Source organism: Dryobates pubescens, chromosome 17, assembly GCF_014839835.1.
Source record: "Dryobates pubescens isolate bDryPub1 chromosome 17, bDryPub1.pri, whole genome shotgun sequence".
Lineage (NCBI taxonomy): Eukaryota > Metazoa > Chordata > Aves > Piciformes > Picidae > Dryobates > Dryobates pubescens.
The window spans coordinates 16,944,686-16,962,126 of record NC_071628.1 but is presented as its reverse complement, the minus strand read 5'-3'; the positions used below and the strand labels follow the sequence as shown (position 1 = coordinate 16,962,126).

The 17,441-nt window shown below is 40.7% G+C and overlaps 2 protein-coding genes across 2 annotated transcripts; both read left to right on the top strand.

Moving 5' to 3' along the window:
* Positions 1-190: 190 nt before the first annotated feature.
* Positions 191-5,414, top strand: TM2D3 (TM2 domain containing 3). Its single transcript, XM_054168974.1, has 6 exons — positions 191-302; positions 1,419-1,517; positions 2,367-2,524; positions 3,072-3,246; positions 3,821-3,896; positions 5,058-5,414. The coding sequence occupies exons 1-6, from the start codon at positions 215-217 to the stop codon at positions 5,221-5,223; spliced, it is 762 nt and encodes a 253-aa protein (XP_054024949.1). The 5' UTR covers positions 191-214; the 3' UTR covers positions 5,224-5,414.
* A 1,026-nt stretch (positions 5,415-6,440) lies between these two features.
* ADAL (adenosine deaminase like) lies at positions 6,441-15,121 on the top strand. Its single transcript, XM_054168975.1, has 10 exons — positions 6,441-6,546; positions 8,006-8,136; positions 8,638-8,698; positions 9,462-9,549; positions 10,091-10,172; positions 10,820-10,946; positions 11,628-11,708; positions 12,678-12,816; positions 13,308-13,408; positions 14,710-15,121. Exons 1-10 carry the CDS (start codon positions 6,499-6,501, stop codon positions 14,899-14,901), a joined length of 1,050 nt encoding a protein of 349 aa, XP_054024950.1. The 5' UTR covers positions 6,441-6,498; the 3' UTR covers positions 14,902-15,121.
* The last annotated feature ends 2,320 nt before the right edge of the window (positions 15,122-17,441 follow it).

Here is a 17,441-nt window from a genome sequence, read left to right as displayed (position 1 = left end):
GCGTCTTGTTTCCGAGCGGCACAGTTACGGTGTGGAAAAGCGAGCAGCAGTCTCGGGCTCCCTGGCTTTCCATGGTAGCCTCCGGCCGAGCCCAAGACGGGCTCCCTCCCCTCCCCTCCCCGCCCCCCGGGCTCAGTCCCCTCCCGCGCCTGAGCCGGGGCTCGCCCGGCGGCCCCGCCCCTAGCCGGCAGCGGCGGAGGCAGCGGCACGCAAGATGGCGGCGCTGGTGGGGCTGCGCGCCTTGCCGAGGCTTTGCGCCGTGGCGCTCTTCTTGTCGCAGTTCTACGTTCTCTCCGGCCGCGGTAAGGGCGGTCGCCGCCGCTTTGCCCGAGCTCCCCATGACGGGGCGGGTTGGGTGGGAGAAGCGGGGGGAGGCAAGGACCGGAGCTTCCGCTTGCCCGCGCCCTCAGGGTCGGGCCGAGTGTTTCAAAGCCCTGACTCGGCAGACGTCTGGCAACACCTCAGCGCCGGGCCTGCAGATGCGGGTCGTTATTCTGAGTGACTTCCGCACATTCTTGAGGCGGGGGCTTCAACGCCTTTCTGGTGGGGCCGACTTTTGAGCGGCTGAGCTGGAAGGGTGACCGTGCCCTAGGTTTGTGGGAGATGCGGAGCCGCTTACCGACGGGGTGGAGAGAACCAGGTGCTCCGGCCATGGCTGTTTCCAATTAGGAAGCAATTGGAAGGAAGGACCTGTGCGGGGCTGGTCCTTCGTGTCGGGATGCTCCGCGTTTGGGCAAAACGCAGGTTGGGGCCGGCTCGTCTGCTGCTCCAGGGCTTATTTAGCGTCTTCAGTGGGCACTCCTGGGTGTGAGTCGCCTGTGATCTGAAATTCTACTGCCGAGGTACCGGGGCTCCCCAGCACCCTCTGGGCAGATAAACATGTCAGACCCCTTTGCATTCTCACTTGGGCTGTGTGTGTGCTGCCCTATGGGCTCAGGCACAGATTTACGAGCCTCCGAGGGCTGCCCAGCCCCGAGTCCTTGAAGTGCAAGGGTTCGCCCAGAGACAAACACGCAGCCCATGCACAGACACAGACATGGTTGCCAGGCAGTTCTAGTCCTGCTTGCTATCAAAGAATTTGCTACACTGCTTGATTAAATGGTTTTGATCAGTAGCAAATACTGTGTAAAATATATTTTCTGGGCAGTGCTTAATTCTCACAAAGGAAAAAATAAAACTAAATTGCAGTAAACATGGTTACCTTGTATAAAAGGAAATATGCCATTCTAATGCACATTTTGATGTTTAATGTAAACGTTTTATTTGTGGAACAGGAAAACTGATTTTTAAATGATTTTTTATTCTCATTAGATTTTCCACTTGTAGTTTCTTATCAGTGTGTTGAAATCAAGCTGTTTCTTTCTGAAGATTAGTTTTACTCCATAAATACCTCTTTTTCCATTTTTATTTTCTTGTAGTGGGATCTTTGATGACCACAAAGCACTCACAGCCCCAGTCTACATTTGCAAAAAGTCTAACTTCAGCAAGTACAGATACGCCTTATTTTAAAGCAGCAGGTACAACGTTGCATTTGTTTCTTTTGTTTTTGCTTTATGGGCCTTTTTCATCACTGTCTTGAGTTCAACAGTAAAGTTCTTGAATTATGTCTTAGAGAGCTCTACTTGCTTTTGTAGCATTAAAACACATTATAATAGAACACGTGAATTACTCATCAATGACCTTAACGATAGAAAATTGTTCTATGTAAGATTTTATAAGTGGAAAACAATTGGTTTGACTGCCATTGTGATTCCTGTGCTTTAGATCCTCTCAGGATAGTGGATGTTCTCAAAAGACTTAATTGTTATGCAAGAACTTGTTACTGTTTCCTATTGAACATAAGTACAGTTTTTGTAGTTTGCAAAGGTGTGTGTCAGGGTTGGCTGAAACACTGCTCTTGATAATCATTTAAAAGATAATTTTATTCTGAACACATGTGAACAGCAAATGGTTTAGTTAGCTGTAAACTTTGACCTAAACTAGGAGCAGATTACGCATGTCAGCCTTCTATACCTAAACGAATTACTTCTGCTGAGAAAGACTGGCTGAGGCAGCACTAATCCAAGCTCGGATCTGTTCTGCTGTTGTACTGAATTGCGGTGCTGTGCTGTGCTGTACTGTCCTGCACAGAACTTCTGCAAGGTCCTTGTAGGGTACCTGCTGTGTTGTGCTGCTCGCTTGGCTAACACAGTGCTTCCCACAACCCAAATCTATAATGCTCTTCACTGTGTAATAAGGAAAGCTCTTTATATGGTGTCAGTGCGTGATTGTGTGTGTATATATATGTGTAAGACATTTATGTATATACACTTAAGTTATATAGCTATGTTTATTTGCTTTCTTTATTCATGTATTTCATCTTTCAGAAAGTACAGAGATTCCATCTTATGTGACTAAATGTCCAAGCAATGGGCTTTGCAGTAGATTGCCACCTGATTGTATGACATGTAACACAAACTATTCCTGTATATATGGGAAGCCAGCCACTTTTGATTGCAAGGTCAAGCCACATGTTCATTGTGTTGTAAGTAATTTGTTACTTTCAAACCCAGATTTAAGACATGTAATTAAAGTGTGGGATCTTGTCATATAAATATAAGTATTTCCAAGTACTTACATAGAGAAGTTTGCAGACCTGTGGTATATTTAATGTGATTCCACTGTCAGCTGTTGCTGAAGAGGCAGATCTGCCATCCTGTTTTGCCTCTCTTGTGTTGGACCTTTTTGCAGTGCAGTTGGGTTAAATCAATTTGTTGACCGTTCAAAACTGAACTGACTTGAAAGTGGGGAGATGGGATGTATGTCAGAGGTACAAACTGATCTTGCATGTGAGATGAGAAGAGACCTCCTTTTGACAGCAGCCTGGGACTAGAGGAAGAACTGCACTTTCATAAATTCTGTCAGCTTTCTGATGGAGTTGTTTCTATTTTACTTTACTACATAGAGGTAGCAAAGAGGGTAACTGTTATTTTGCCCTAAATGTCTGCCTGTGGAATGTGATTTGGTACTGTATGCTGTCATTTTTTAATTGCTAGAGAAGTGATAATGCTGTTTGGTTTTTTTTTTTACAGGATGAGAATAACCACGAGCAGGAGAACTTCACAATTAACATGACCTGCCAGTTTTGCTGGCAGCTTGCAACCACTGATTATGTGTGTACCAATTCTACCAGCTGCATGACAGTTTCTTGTCCACGACAACGATACAATGCCACTTGTACAGTACGGGATCATATTCATTGTCTAGGTAAGCTGGACTAAAGCAGATTCTGTAAAGAAACTTTTTTCTAAAGAATTACTTAATGTTTTTGTGATGGGTAAATAAAATAATTGTTTGTGTCAGTTGCAGTAACAACTGGCACCTTGATCAGCCTTTTGAATTTGGAATTTAAACATAATAGTGACAGCTGATGTAAATGCTGCCTTTCAGTACTGTTGTGTTCCTTCACGTGAGACAAAATAATTGTGTTTTGTTTTTATCAAATTCTGTGAATTCAACTAATTTGGACACTACTACTAGAATCAAATATCAAATCTCTTAGTAGGACAACTAATAAAATTCATGCTGGTTTCACCCAATGAGTTTAATTTTTCCCTCAGTTTGTTCGGTGACCTTGCCTGTTCTCTGATGTGGGACAAAGACTGGAACAGAGGACCATAGAGTACCTATGAGTTTCTGTGTTAACAGTGCTTGTTTCAGTTAGTGTCAACCCTTTCAGACTCTTCTTTGAGAAATGCAATATTTTCTTGCTTGTTACTTTTGTGCTCATTATGAAGTCACTGTTTCTTACATTAAGGTTTGAATGTTTTCTGACTTTCAGGTAATCGTGTCTTTCCTAAGATGCTCTATTGCAACTGGACTGGAGGCTATAAGTGGTCTACTGCCTTGGCACTAAGGTATGTGGGAACAGTTAGATAACGTTCAACTAAAATACTATTTGAAATAGACTGTCTAAAATCTTCAAGCTGTGTTTTTGCTGATGGATATTTTTAATGGTGTACTGAATAAATAATTTCTTAGAGTCTAGCTTAGATTTTGAAGGTATAGGATGCCTGAAAATTTCACATGCAGTGATACCAGCTGCCATCAGTAGAGCTGGAGGGAAAGCATTTACACTGTTTATGCATCAAATGTATGTTCTTAAGAGTAAATACCAATGATTCTCGTGCTTCACAAAGTGCCCCATTTTCTAAGCAGAGAGGACATGTTGTCTTTTATTCTGTATGGTGTCTAATGGTGTACAAATACTCAAAAAAACACTGCAGATTTGTTGTGTTGTTTTATAAACAGGGCTGAAAATTGGCCAAATTACTTCTTGATATGCAAAACGAATGCAGCTATTTATGAATTTGATAGTTTTCACTGACCTGGCTGCAGCTGGTGTACATTTATTACACTTTCCTTCCCTATTCAAATGCCTTAAGATGAAGTCTCTTGCAGAAGACACCAATGTAACAGTATTGAAAGAAACTATCTAGGTTATTTCAGGAATACTAAGCCATTAAAGCATTGCCACAGTGATTTAAAAGTAACTGAAGTTCTTCTTGTGGGAAGACCTTTTTCACTGAATGTTAGTTCTTTGGAAGTGGTTAATATGATAATTAGGGTAGTAAGACTAAGCATTCCTGGAGCCAAAGGTACAATAAGGCTGATAAGAAAAGGGTTGTAACACACCTTTATAGGAAGAGTTGCTCTGGGGAGACTTCTTGTTGCCTGACTGCAGCATCTGGCTGAATTTAGCATTTGGGTCTGTTTCTGTAGCTTGTTGGTTGTTGTGGGTTTTTGTTGTTTGTTTTTCTTTTTTTAAACTTCTACTAGCTTATAAAAGAGACATTTATACCTGTGAGAGTTTGGGGGGGTTATTGCTTGTTATGAATGAAAAAGTGTCAAGTCTTTGAAACTATTCAAATCTTTGTACAAAAAGTGTGTACTTTCTTGAATGATGTAGAGTAAAACTGTCCTTGACTTTTAAGTATGTTAGAAACATGTGTATGGGTACCCAAACTGAGTTCCTTTAAAGATGGTACTAATAATGAATCACACTTTTGTTCTTATAGCATCACCCTTGGTGGATTTGGTGCTGATCGTTTCTATTTGGGCCAGTGGCGGGAAGGTCTGGGAAAACTCTTCAGCTTTGGTGGACTTGGAATATGGACGCTGATTGATGTGCTACTAATAGGTGTTGGCTATGTGGGACCTGCAGATGGTTCTCTTTATATTTAAATGTGGGTGCACCATGTTCTGGAGAGGAGTAATTGCTTGCAAAGAGGTCTAAGTGACAGAATGTAGAGATCTGAGCCTTTAAAGTAGAATGAAGAAGAATGTTCGTTCTGTGTACATACATTTTAATGTACAGTATCTGTACTTAGTTTGCCTTTAACTAAGGTAAAATAAAAGTGTGGATCACTGAGTAAGTTGAAATTGATTTCTTTCCTTCTATGGATATGCTGGTTTTCTATGAAAAAGGCTGGACAGCTAGCCAAATTCTGCTGTGTTTGAACATGGATAATCTATGAAGTACCAAAAGAGAGAAAAGCTAACTTGAATATTGAGATCTGTGATGTTTACTTCATGTTTGTATGCTTGAATTTAACGTTAAACCTAACTTCCCTAAATATATCAGTAATTATTTATTTTTTTGTAGTTGAGGGAGGATAATTTATTTGTCAGAATGACTCTAGCAGTATGTAGATCCCTGTGCTTTCTGATGTTAATTACTTTCTGGTTTGGGATAGGGCAAGAGCTAACATATGCTTAGTTATTTGTTGATGTAAAATTGTTAAGATACCAGGATTGTAGTAGCACTGAAAGCTAAATATGAAATAATTGAACTAGATTTTAGGTTTGTTTCAGAATATCTGTATTTTAGTCAGGTTTGACCTGCGTATTGGTGAAAAGTGCAATTCATAGGCCTGTGCTAACAAGCTTGCCAAGTTAATGAGAAAGGGAAAAAAAAAGGGGTGGGGGGTTGATGGCATCATGGATGCATGTGTGCCCTTAGGACATGGTACCAGGCAACCTGCGGTGCCATGACAGCACAGCTCAGGCCCTGGGGAGGGCTGCCTGCCTCTGCCAGCTGCCTCTTGCCGGTCTTTCTGCCATACCCTGGACCTGGATTCTCGCTTCAGCACTAGATCTGAAAATCATACCACTTCAATAAACTTGAACTTGAAGCTGTTACGGAATTAAATATGAATAGTGGTTTTATGGCCTCGCATCGCTCCTCCTGCGCCTGCCTTTCGCTGTGCGGGTGGTTGACGGCGGCAGGGAGGAAGGAAGGGAGTGGGGAAGACGGGGATGAGGGGTAGGGCCGTGTCACCGACCCCGTGCCGAGCGTGTTCACCGGCTGTTCGCCCAGTGGCTGGCAGCGAACGCAAGCCGGGTTGGCTTCCTGTGCGGGGGGAACGCAACCGTGGGGCCGGGCTGGGCCGGGCCGGCGGGCGGGACCGCCCCTCTGACGGGAGCCGCGGCCCGCCTTCCGCCGGCACAGCCACCGTCATGGCGAAGGAGCGGGATCTCTGCTTCTACCGGCAGCTACCCAAAGTGGTGAGCGGCGGCGGGCGGGCCCCTGCCCCCCGGCGGTTGCGGGCCAGGCGCGGGCCCTGGCTGCGGCGGGCGGGTGCGGGGCCTCGCGATGCCAGCGGGCGCGGGCGGGACGGAGCGCTGAGGGGCTGGCAGCGCGGCAGCGCTCCGCGCGGGCGGACAGACAGCCCGACAGACAGCAGCTGTTCCTCACTTCTTGTGGAACGTGCGCTTCTTCTAAGGGCCTCCAGCCCACTTCAGAACGCGGCGGGGGCTTTGCCTGCTCAGCTTCTCGGCAAGTCTTAATGCCTAATCTTCTTTCAGTTAAATCAGTGAGCGTGATCTTTATTTCTTGCCCTGTTTTTCGCCGCGGTCCCCCCAAAGAAGACTGTCTCAGATAACTCTTTTCGCCCGTGTCTCGACGGGTGTGCCTCACTTCGGCGTATCTGTGGTGCTGGTGGCTCGCGTTGCCGCCTTCTTATCAGTGCGGCCCTTCGGGGTTCGCACGGCAGACAGCGCGTCCCAGCCGAGAGCTTGCGCTGCAGAGGCACAGGTGCTCAGTCCAAGCCACGTCACGTTGCAGCACCCTCGTATTGTGCCCCTTTTCAGTAAGATGGTTTTCAAGGTTTCTATTTAATGTCTGACTGAGTTCTGTGAGGTATTTAATTAGTAAGACTGAGAAATTGGATGGAGTAGTCATAGTATGCATCTGGTTTGATTTCCAGCAGTGGTAAGGTCCTGGTGTGTAGTTGGAGTTGTGCACTTTTACAGTTTAAGGTCATCCGACTTCTTTTTCTTTACTTGTGAACTTAGTACTTTGAAACAGAAATAGGAAACAAGACAAAACAAATTGGGGGCATTGGGGTTCCATGTGTCAGGAGTCAAGAGATCAAAGAGAGCAAAGGTGAAGTGAGGAGCGTAGCTGAAGATCATGGATTTGAAACTGAAAGTCAGATTGTGAGGAGGAAGTCAGGCAGAAAGCAGTGTTGGACAAAGGAGAGCAATTACACTAGCTGCTGCGAATGGATACAGGTACCATCTTCCTAGATCTCTGGTGTGAGTTAAAAGCTTCAAAATATGAAAAACAACAACAAAAAAGAATATGCAGATGTTCCTGTTTTTGAAAAAGGAACTTTCACTGGATGGGGAAGGAGTTCTTAAATCTTTAGTATACCTTTCCTAGTACTCAGGCAGCTGTTCTCCTCACCCTGAATTGCACCACTCTAACAGTAAGTTGGAGAGCCAGGTATGCTCCCACTGAGAACAGTGCTAACAAGAGCCCAGCAGGTAAGAACTAATAGGACAGTCTCAGTTGAAATGGATTATGCCAAAGCATGAGGAAATACCTATTAGACAAGTACAGAGATAACATATTGTATCTTCAAACTCAGAGTGAAACAAGGATACAAGAATAGGAATTCAAAGAAGATGTAGAAGACATTCTTTTCACTCAGTGCAAATCTATAGGATTTTTTTTCTCCAGGAACTTCATGCTCATTTGAATGGCTGTATTAGTACTACCACAATGAAGAAACTTATGGCCCAGAAGCCATACCTTCAGATCCAGAATGGAATGACTATGATTGACAAAGGAAAGAAAAGAACCTTAGAGGAGTGAGTATACACCTGTTTGTGTGTGGTGAACGTTTTCTGAGTGCATTTAATTAAGTGCACAATAGTGTGGCCTTCAACACGGACTGCAGAAAATATATATTTGAGTTTTACTTACAGTCTGTTAGATTTTTTGCTATTTGTATCTATAGAATACCTTCTTAAATGTTTGCAAACTAAATGGAAATATCATGTTAATTAATTCCTTTTTGATTGAAAATTTTCACTTGCAACATGTTCATCAGAGAAAATTGAATTACAGAGTTTTCTTTTTTTGGAAACTTCATGTTTCACTTTGTGCTTTAAAAGGCTTTGTGGTAACAGTAATAATTTCTGTTGCAAATGCACTGTTAGTATCTAAATTCAGAAATTGCTGTTCAGATGGACTGGTTAGTTGAGCATCATGAGTTTCATGTTTTCAAAGTGCAGGGGGTTTATTACTGAATGCTCATTTTATTGTTCAACATTTGTCCAACTGATTTTTTTTTAACTCTCTTATTTTAGATGTTTTCAGATGTTTCAAATTATCTATCAGATTACCACTAGGACTGAAGACATTTTACTGGTAAGTTAATTAAAAGTTCACTTAAAACAAAGCAATACACACAGGCAACATTAGTTGGATTAAGAGCATTAACAGTGCTGACAATGTCATTGTTGAATAACAATGTCAACAAAGGTCTCTTCAATTGGAGGTCAGAATTATTATTGTAAAACACAATAATTTAAAAACACAGGAATTTATGTAACTTCTACATTTAGTTTTTGTGAAAGCAATAATTTTTCAGTGTGTTGGCCATTATCACCACTCAGACATTTGGACTGATAATATCTTAAAAGTGTTGTGCCTGCTCATTCATACCAAAGCTTTGATTTACTCCTGGTCCGTAAGTACCAAAACTACAGAACTAGGCTTGCCCATTGTTCAGGAGAGCTGTAAAGGAGAACTATTGTGTGATCAGAACAGGGAGCAGAGAGTGGTGCAGTGCCCTCTTCTTTCCTCCTATAAAGGGTCTTTTAGGCAGCCTGTTAAACAGGCTTGAACAAAAGGTACAGCAGGTGTGAAAGGGGTTATGACTGCATCATACAAGGAGTATTCCTTCTCAGACAAGGAAATTCTGATCCTGTCTTTTCAGTATCTCTGAGGGAACTAAAGGTCCCCTCTATGGGGTAGTATTTCCAGAGATGGAGAACACTAAAAACGTAGAGAGCCTGGAAATTTTGAGTGTTTCATGCCAGAAAATAGCTGGGTCTTTCAGTTGTAAGGAAAAATATAACCAATTATAAGCATTACTTTTATGATGCTGAATGTGCTCATTCTTAATCAGATAACTAAGGATGTTATTAAAGAATTTGCTGATGATGGTGTCAAGTATCTGGAACTGAGGAGCACTCCTAGAGAGGAAAAATCCACAGGTACACTCTGCTTTGTGTTTGTAAGTCTGATATCCTATAAAACTTAGTTAATTTATGTTAGTAACAACTAAAGTCAGTTCAATAAACATATGCTTTAAATATTTAATAATCAAAAAACATGCCACTTAACTGTTAGATTTTTGAGGATGAAAATGTGTTGGTTATAACTCTGCTGCCTAAGAATTTGGATGGTTCACTTCAGCGTGACATCTGAGTCTGATAATATTTTTAGTATCTGATAGATTTTGTTACTTTGTTTTGTTTTCTTTCAGATATGATTTGTAGTAAAAAACATATAAGAGAAGTCCTGTTGCTACTCTCTGGTTCGCACTAGGTTATTTTCTTTCTTTGAGATACTTAGGAGGACATTTAATTCAAATGTGTGCTGTATTTATAAACAGAATTACAATTATACAGATTAGAAGGCTGTGAACTAAAATTGAAGGTGCAGATTGAAACTTAGCAATGTGGAGAGCTTGGTCTGCAGCATAGCAAAATTAATTCAAATATGCTTATTCCAAACGTGTACATTTGTTTGTAGGAATGACCAGAAGGATGTATGTTGAAACTGTACTTGAGGGTATAAAGCAGTGCAAAGAAGAAGGCTTGGATATAGATGTAAGGTAAATAAAGCATATGGAGTATCTCTTGTTTCAAAGTTTTGTGTAGTCTGATGCTTGGTTGTGGTTTGCTGAGAGGTTTACAAACTATCAGCACAGGAAAGAAAATTCTCTGCAACGTTTTCAGGAAAAGCAGTGTTTTTGGTGGACATTGCATTGAAGACTCCTTTTGCACAGCCTAAAATCATTGCAAAGGTTTTGCTTAATTAGCTGTGCAAGCAACCTGCTGTAAATGTAGACGTAACCAGCACAGACGTTTTAGAAGATGTCATTGGTTGCTTGGAGGTAGTTTTCTTGCCTGTCTTTTGTACTTTAGTAGCAACCCTTGATAAATTTATTTGTGGAAGCTGAAGAATTCTCATTTTTCATATGGGCAGCTTGGAGGGGTGGCTTGCCTGCTATGGCAAGCAGCAAATGAGCAGTGTGTTGTTCTCTGCCCCTCCGACTCCCCATGGCTATTGAATTTCACAGGCTAATGCATTTATCTAATTTATGTCCCTCTGCACTTTGGTATCCTTGTTCCTTGAACGGTTTCCTACACAAATACTCAGCCATGAAATACATGAAGTGCCTTTTTTGTTGGTATCGGGTTTGTTGGTCTCCTGATACTACAGCTTGTATTTAACTGAGTATGTACATTTCTGTCCTAGATTGTTAATAGCAATAAACAGAAGAAGTGGCCCAACAGTTGCTAAACAGACTGTTAAACTTGCTGAAGAGTTCCTTCATTCCACTGATGGGGTTGTAGTAGGACTTGACCTCAGTGGAGATCCTACTGTAAGTTTTTGCTTTACTTTGGTCTGTTCTTGGAAAAAGATATAAAATGTTTTGTAACAGCAAGTGGTTCAAATCATACTTAATTCTTACAAGTGTTTGTCTGATGTTTGTTGCTAGTTTGAAAGGTTTGCTTGTAACCTTGACATGAGGTTAATTCCTATTGCTGTGAGAGGCTAAAAAAGAATGAATAGGTTAATATATGGCACTGAAAAAAAGAGCCACTGAAATGTAATGTTAATCTGGGAAGTGTCTGTTAACTAGATTGTTCCTGTTAGGTTGACTGGCTTGAGGCAAGTGAAATAATACTGCAAGTGAATGTTACTCTAAATTTTGTTTAGGTGCACCAAATATCTATTGCCTATTAAGAAAGTAGAAATGCTTGAGGATAGCTGTGGAGCTGCAATGAAATAGCTCTAGGTGGTAGTTGTAGAGAGGATATCAAAATCAAGACAATTGGCTCGTTGGTGCTGGACATCGTCTGTGCTACTGATGCTTGAACAGTTTACCTAAATTGTGCCCATATAGCAAAATATTATGTGACTTGCAGCATTCAAAACTGAAGTAATGTGAAAAGAAAAATAATTTATTGTAACTATTTAAATGAAGTATTACTGCTGGACTTCCCTATTACTGTAATAGGAGTTTTGTAAAACAAGCTGTTGATGTGTTTCTGTCTTCAAGGCAGGACATGGTCAAGATTTTTTGGAACCACTGTCAGAGGCAAAAAAAGCAGGTCTAAAGCTGGCATTGCATCTTTCAGAGGTAACAGTTTTGTTTTGGTCCTTCTCTATAATTTCCATTTTATAAAAAGCTTGATGGAAACTAAAATGAAGTCCTCTGCATTCTGAACATCTCAGGTCAAAGTAGCAATGGTTTGGAGCATTTTGACAAGAGAAATAAAACCAAGGAGAAATCTTCAACAGACTGTTCTGAATCAGAATTGTCAAATTACTGTACTATATCTCTTGGGGGTTTAGATGTGAATTTGAAAAGCAGTACTATTCACTGTTTTCTCGGTAGTATCTTATCAGAAATCATGTATAGTACAATTGCATGTTTTCATGAGTAGTTCTGTCAGCTCTGCATGTATCACTGGACAAGTTGGGCTTCTCCATACAATCTGCTGAAGTTTACTCTGACAAGTCTGATGAATACTGAAAATACTTCCTTTGGAAATTTAGCATGACATACGATGTGACAGGTCTATTTATACCTGTTTCTATTTGATTATGGAGACTTTGGCAGGGTATTCCTGCATGCTTTTCTGAAAACTTCCTGTTTAATGTCTCAGTGGTCTTCTGGGTGTGTTTAATTTTTTTGTTTACTTTGGTTTGGCTTCTTGCAGTTTGAATTCTTCATGCACCATTTTTTTTCTCTCTCAGTAAAACAGTCATTAAAGGTCTTTGTGACAGGGTGGGTTTGAAACTGAAGCATACAAGGCCAATGTGAGGCCTCCAACTGAAAGTACTTCAGAACTGCACATAGTTACTATTTGTTACCTGTTTTCACAAACCAGTTTAGGATTACAGCATTTCCAGTTTGTAATTTCAAGTTGAGAGTCAGTTTCATGGATTACTATTTTGTTTACAGGTTAGTAATGCAGCTATTCAGTCTCACTAACACTTTCTTTTGGATAAGATAAGCTGTGAAAATAGAACTTGAAGCCTGTTGTAATTCTTCAATGTGCTGCTTTATGCTGCCTTGACAGAATGTGAAATGTGTCCTCTCTAGATTCCAAATCAAGAAGAGGAGACCAGAATTCTCCTGGGCCTGCCTCCTGACAGAATTGGTCATGGAACATTTCTTAACTCTGCCACAGCAGGCTCAGAAGAGTTAGTCTCACTTGTTCGACAGAATCACATACCTCTTGGTAAGAAAAAAAACTTTAAGTTTATCTGGCGATCTCTGAATTTTAATGAATTGTGCCCACTCCTGATCTGGTAACTCAGATTTGTCTTCGGGCAGAGATGACTAGAAAAGGGTGGCAGTGTATGGGAGAGAATGGCCTGTAAAGGTCTGCTGGTCATGCTCTTGTGTTTTTGACAGATTTGTGGCAGCAGACCACAAATGATGTCTCGGATGGGAACACAACTAAATCATAATTTTTAATGACTGTGCAAAATTGTGTGATGTTTCTCTGTCTGGTTCGTAACTCCCTAAATTTTATACCCAGCCAGTAGTTAAGAAGAAATTGATTACTAAACTTTACTCAGAAGACATTACCAAATATTTGAAGCATGGAAAATCAAGGAAACAACAATATCTGATTTTAATTCAGGAACAGAAATAAATCAATTAATATGTCAGAAACATGTCTTTTATTCTGACAGATATCCTTGTTCCCTCTTTATTTTTCCTTAGAGCTTTGCATGACATCAAACATCAAAACTCAGACAGTGCCTTCTTGTGACAAACACCATTTTGGCTACTGGTACAACATTGGCCACCCTGCAGTGCTTTGTGTGAGTTTTTTGATTTTGGTCATATGTTTAGACAAAGAGGCAAATGAGTGTGAAATGAGAGAAGAATTGTCTCCTTTTATGGATCCAGGCTGACTTACAACAATTTCTGACCTTGCAGCAAGTCATGTGCTTGTGGGAAAACATAATACTCTGTTTGAGAAGTGCTTTTAATATACAAATAGGAATTTTTAGTGTTTCTCTTGGGTTTATTGTAAAGCCAGACCTTTGTTCTGTGAAGATCAGCAGATCAGCTATACATGCATTAAACTTAACTGCATGCAGACAGATTTGTTGTAAACATACTGTTTCAGTGCTTGCAGGTGAGATTGTGCTTCCCTGTGTATTTATTGTGTTGGAGGAGAGAGGACTTGAGTTCTCTTCACAGCTAATTGAGGTCCTTAAATGTTGAAGTGCCAAGTACTTTTGCTGGCTTTAGCAGATTTTAACATCAACCTGTTGCTTTCACTCTTATAAATTGTAGCATTATCCAAGTGTGTCTATAGACCAGTATGTGCTTATAATTCAAATAAGCCTCAGTCCTCTATTGTATAAAGTATTACTGAGTTTGAACCCTATTAAGTGAAAAGTAATTGACCATTAGAGATGATTTCTGATCTTTTAAATTGTAAAAAATCTAGATAATCAGGTCACACAAGAAAGCAGGTTACCCATAAAAGCCTGAAAATGCAAGAGTAGTAGAAGGAGATAACTAAAGTGTCTTAACAGGATATAGTTAGCACTGTTCCCTCTGGGGACACAAGGACTCTGAGTTGCAGATAATCTTATTAACCCTCAAATAATCCTAACTTGCTCCTTCTAGATGAATAATCTTTAGGTGGCTTTCAATCATTTTTCTGATAGTAGCCCAGTACTTCAGTCATCATCAAGAAATCACTTTATTGACATTAATTGCAGAAGATGAGACAGTTTCTTCCCTGAAGATGCAGGAATACAGAGTGTGCTTTAGTTCCCAGGTCTGAGGAGAGGCAAAAGTGGAATGAAGAGATCTGCACACACTGACATAGCTTGCATGTATGCAGCATTTGATAGCCATCTTCCTAGCAATTTTTATAGGCATTCCTATTTTCTTGATAAATTGTGCCATCACTTTTAAGCTTTCTTGTATGTTTGAATAATTTATTAAATTTGAGTGAAAACGGGACAAATAAAGTATGAAATAATCACCCACAGATGAAAGAGTGAAATGTGAAATAGCAAGATAAAACTGATTTGCAGAAGAAACCCTTTTCAATGCAGAGCAACTAATGTAAACTTTCTCTTTTCTTTCCATTTGCCTCCAGACTGATGATAAAGGCGTCTTTGCAACAGATCTATCACAAGAATATGAGCTGGTTGCAAAAACATTTGATCTGACCCGATCGCAGATGTGGGATCTTTCCTATGAATCAATCAACTATATCTTTGCTTCAAGTGTAGTAAAATCGAAGCTAAGGCAACAGTGGAGTAAACTGAAGCCAGCTTTGTTTGATTAATCAAACTCCTTCTAAACAGCTTGGATCTACTAGCTTAGTTAATAATCTTTTTTTACTGAAGTCCCAGGCTTTTTTCAGACTTCAGGTTTATAGATATAGCCCATAAACTGTGCCTGTGCAAAATGAAAACAAGAGGAGTGCATCCTTTCTTAGTGGGGACAGAAGAAAACGTTCTTTCATAGTTGAGGATTCTCAATCAGTGAGTAAAGTTCCAGATGTGTCACCAGTTGATACAATATTCTTTCAAAATACTTAGTTGAAGTATGTTACAATACTACAAACGTTTGAGAGCCAGGACAAAAGAAAGGCACAGCACAGCTGGCAGCATTACACCAAGCAGTTCAAATGTATGGTGTGCATAGGTGGCTTTTGTATGTTTTTTAAACAGAAGTTTTGAGCAATTGATTGAATGTGAGGACAGAAACAAACTCAGGGAGAATGAAGTAGCTGTCCCAAGAGAACTAAATATTGTTAGTTTTTGCTGGTGTACATGCATGACTGAAGGCCACTGTAAATTGAGTGGCGTATATGGTGATGCTTAATAGTGCACTGAGCACCATTAGTGTTTAGACAAAGTTAAGAATCTCAAATGCCTTAGCAAACTGTGAGCTACCTGGGGGAATGGTCTAATTCTAAAAGTGCTTTTTAGAATTGCTGTTTGTTTCTTGTAAAAGAGCAATAAAAATTGCTTCAGCCTCCACGTTTTTGGAACTCTGCTTCAGGTTTGAGTGTGTGAGAGAGATCTACAGAAGAGAAGCACCTGTAACCTGCTGCAAAATGTGAGTGTGGTCCCTGTAACAGACTTGCTGACTGCTGGCAGCACCACCTCTGCCCTGACAGCAGATAGGGTGCCTCGATTCAGGCAGTGACAGGGTTCCTTCTGCCTGTCTCCCTGCATGCATGTGTACACTTTGGAATCTCAATATTGAAGCTGATGTATGAACATTGATGTGTGTGTGTGTGTATACATTAAAAAGTATGTAAGTATATAGGTACATACACATGCAACAGCATCTGAAAGTAGGTAATCCTAGCTAGTGTAGGAAGTAATCAGAAGATATTTCAGATCTAGAATGTTTTTACATTAATCAAACAAGCAAACATTCTGCCATCTGCAAGGAATACCAAATATGAATACAGTAATACAGAAGCTGTTTATGGCTTCAGTGTTGGTGTTTTAAAGTACAATCAGCATAAAGTAGTTGTTCTGGCTCCAGAGTGGCAAACCAAATTGAAAAGAGGAGGGGAAAAAATGGGTTTTGGGGGAAGGATAGCAAAGGAAGCTTGAGAAGGGTAGATTCAGACTGGAGATCAGAAAGAAATTCTTTACAATGTGGGTGAAGAGACACTCTAACAGCTTCACCAGGGAGGCTGTGGATGCCCCCTCCATGGAGGTATTCAAGCATAGGTTGGATGAGGTCTTGAGCAACCCAGTCTAGTAGAAGGTGTCCCTGCCAATGCCAGGGGAGTTGGGACTAAATGCTCTTTTGAGGTCCCTTCCAACCCACACCATTCTATGAATCTATGAAATGGGTAAGTTTCTGTGGCTACCCAAGGTTTCCACAGAATGTTTTCTAAGCAGAAAACATTCCTTTTGGAGATGTGGGAAAATTATGTAAAGCAGAACTGTAGTTTCATGTGTTTTTATCTGAACTCAGAATAAGGCCTCATGCTGACTTTTAAACACTACTTTAAAGTGCTTTCCAGATAGTTTCATTGATCACTTTGTTGTTTGATTGTTGCATTGTCACTTGCTGCCTGGCCAGGTTTCTTACTGAAGAGGTTTCTACAGACAGACTGAGCAGCTCTGGGATGTTGCAGTTAGGTATTTCTGTCTCTGGGTAAGTGGGCCTGTACTCCAGGGAGACAGCATTCTCCTGTAAAAGTTTTATAATCTTTTTACATGTTACAGTCTTCTAATACCTTTCCAACAACACAGAATTTGGCTTATTAGCGAAGAAAACCTATTGACTTCCTACTTATTTACTAAGGGGTCATCCTTGGTGTTACTGTCAAGTGTAATACTTTCTAAAGCAAAGCAAGTTTCAGAATTAAGTGTCTGATGAGATTTTTAATTTCAAACTGTTAGCATTATCCAGAAGGAAGTTTGATTTTTAAGGTTTACATGTTGAATGTAAACACATACAGATGTGTTCGTTCAGAGAGCACGGTAAATGCTGCTGTTTTCAACTTCCATTTTTCCCTGCAAGCATACTGCCTTAGAGATTGTTAGCATTATGAACTATTACATTTAGTTCTCAGTATTTCCATTTAACTGACTTCTCTGCATCTTCAGTGCCTTGAAACAGTTGCAGTACTGCCCTCAAAGCTTGGTACATGATGACACGTGGATGCCTGACGGATGCCAAGTTCCCAAGTGATTAATGAAACAAATGTTCTGGATACATAGTGAAATACTGCTGTTACATGGCAGCCAGAGTTATGGAATCACTCCTCTGAGGATTGTTACTTAGCTGTCCCTTAAAGATACTTGCACACGCACTGCTGGTTTTAAAAACCTCCCACTTTGTGTTTAACAG

Bases quoted from the DNA above. Each gene is read 5' to 3' on its own strand.
- TM2D3 (XM_054168974.1), top strand. From the start codon at position 215: ATGGCGGCGCTGGTGGGGCTGCGCGCCTTGCCGAGGCTTTGCGCCGTG. The intron at 1,518-2,366 runs GTACAACGTTGC...TTCATCTTTCAG, and splicing joins GCCTTATTTTAAAGCAGCAG to AAAGTACAGAGATTCCATCT. The intron at 3,247-3,820 runs GTAAGCTGGACT...TCTGACTTTCAG, and splicing joins GGATCATATTCATTGTCTAG to GTAATCGTGTCTTTCCTAAG.
- ADAL (XM_054168975.1), top strand. From the start codon at position 6,499: ATGGCGAAGGAGCGGGATCTCTGCTTCTACCGGCAGCTACCCAAAGTG. The intron at 8,137-8,637 runs GTGAGTATACAC...CTCTTATTTTAG, and splicing joins AAGAAAAGAACCTTAGAGGA to ATGTTTTCAGATGTTTCAAA. The intron at 10,947-11,627 runs GTAAGTTTTTGC...TCTGTCTTCAAG, and splicing joins ACCTCAGTGGAGATCCTACT to GCAGGACATGGTCAAGATTT.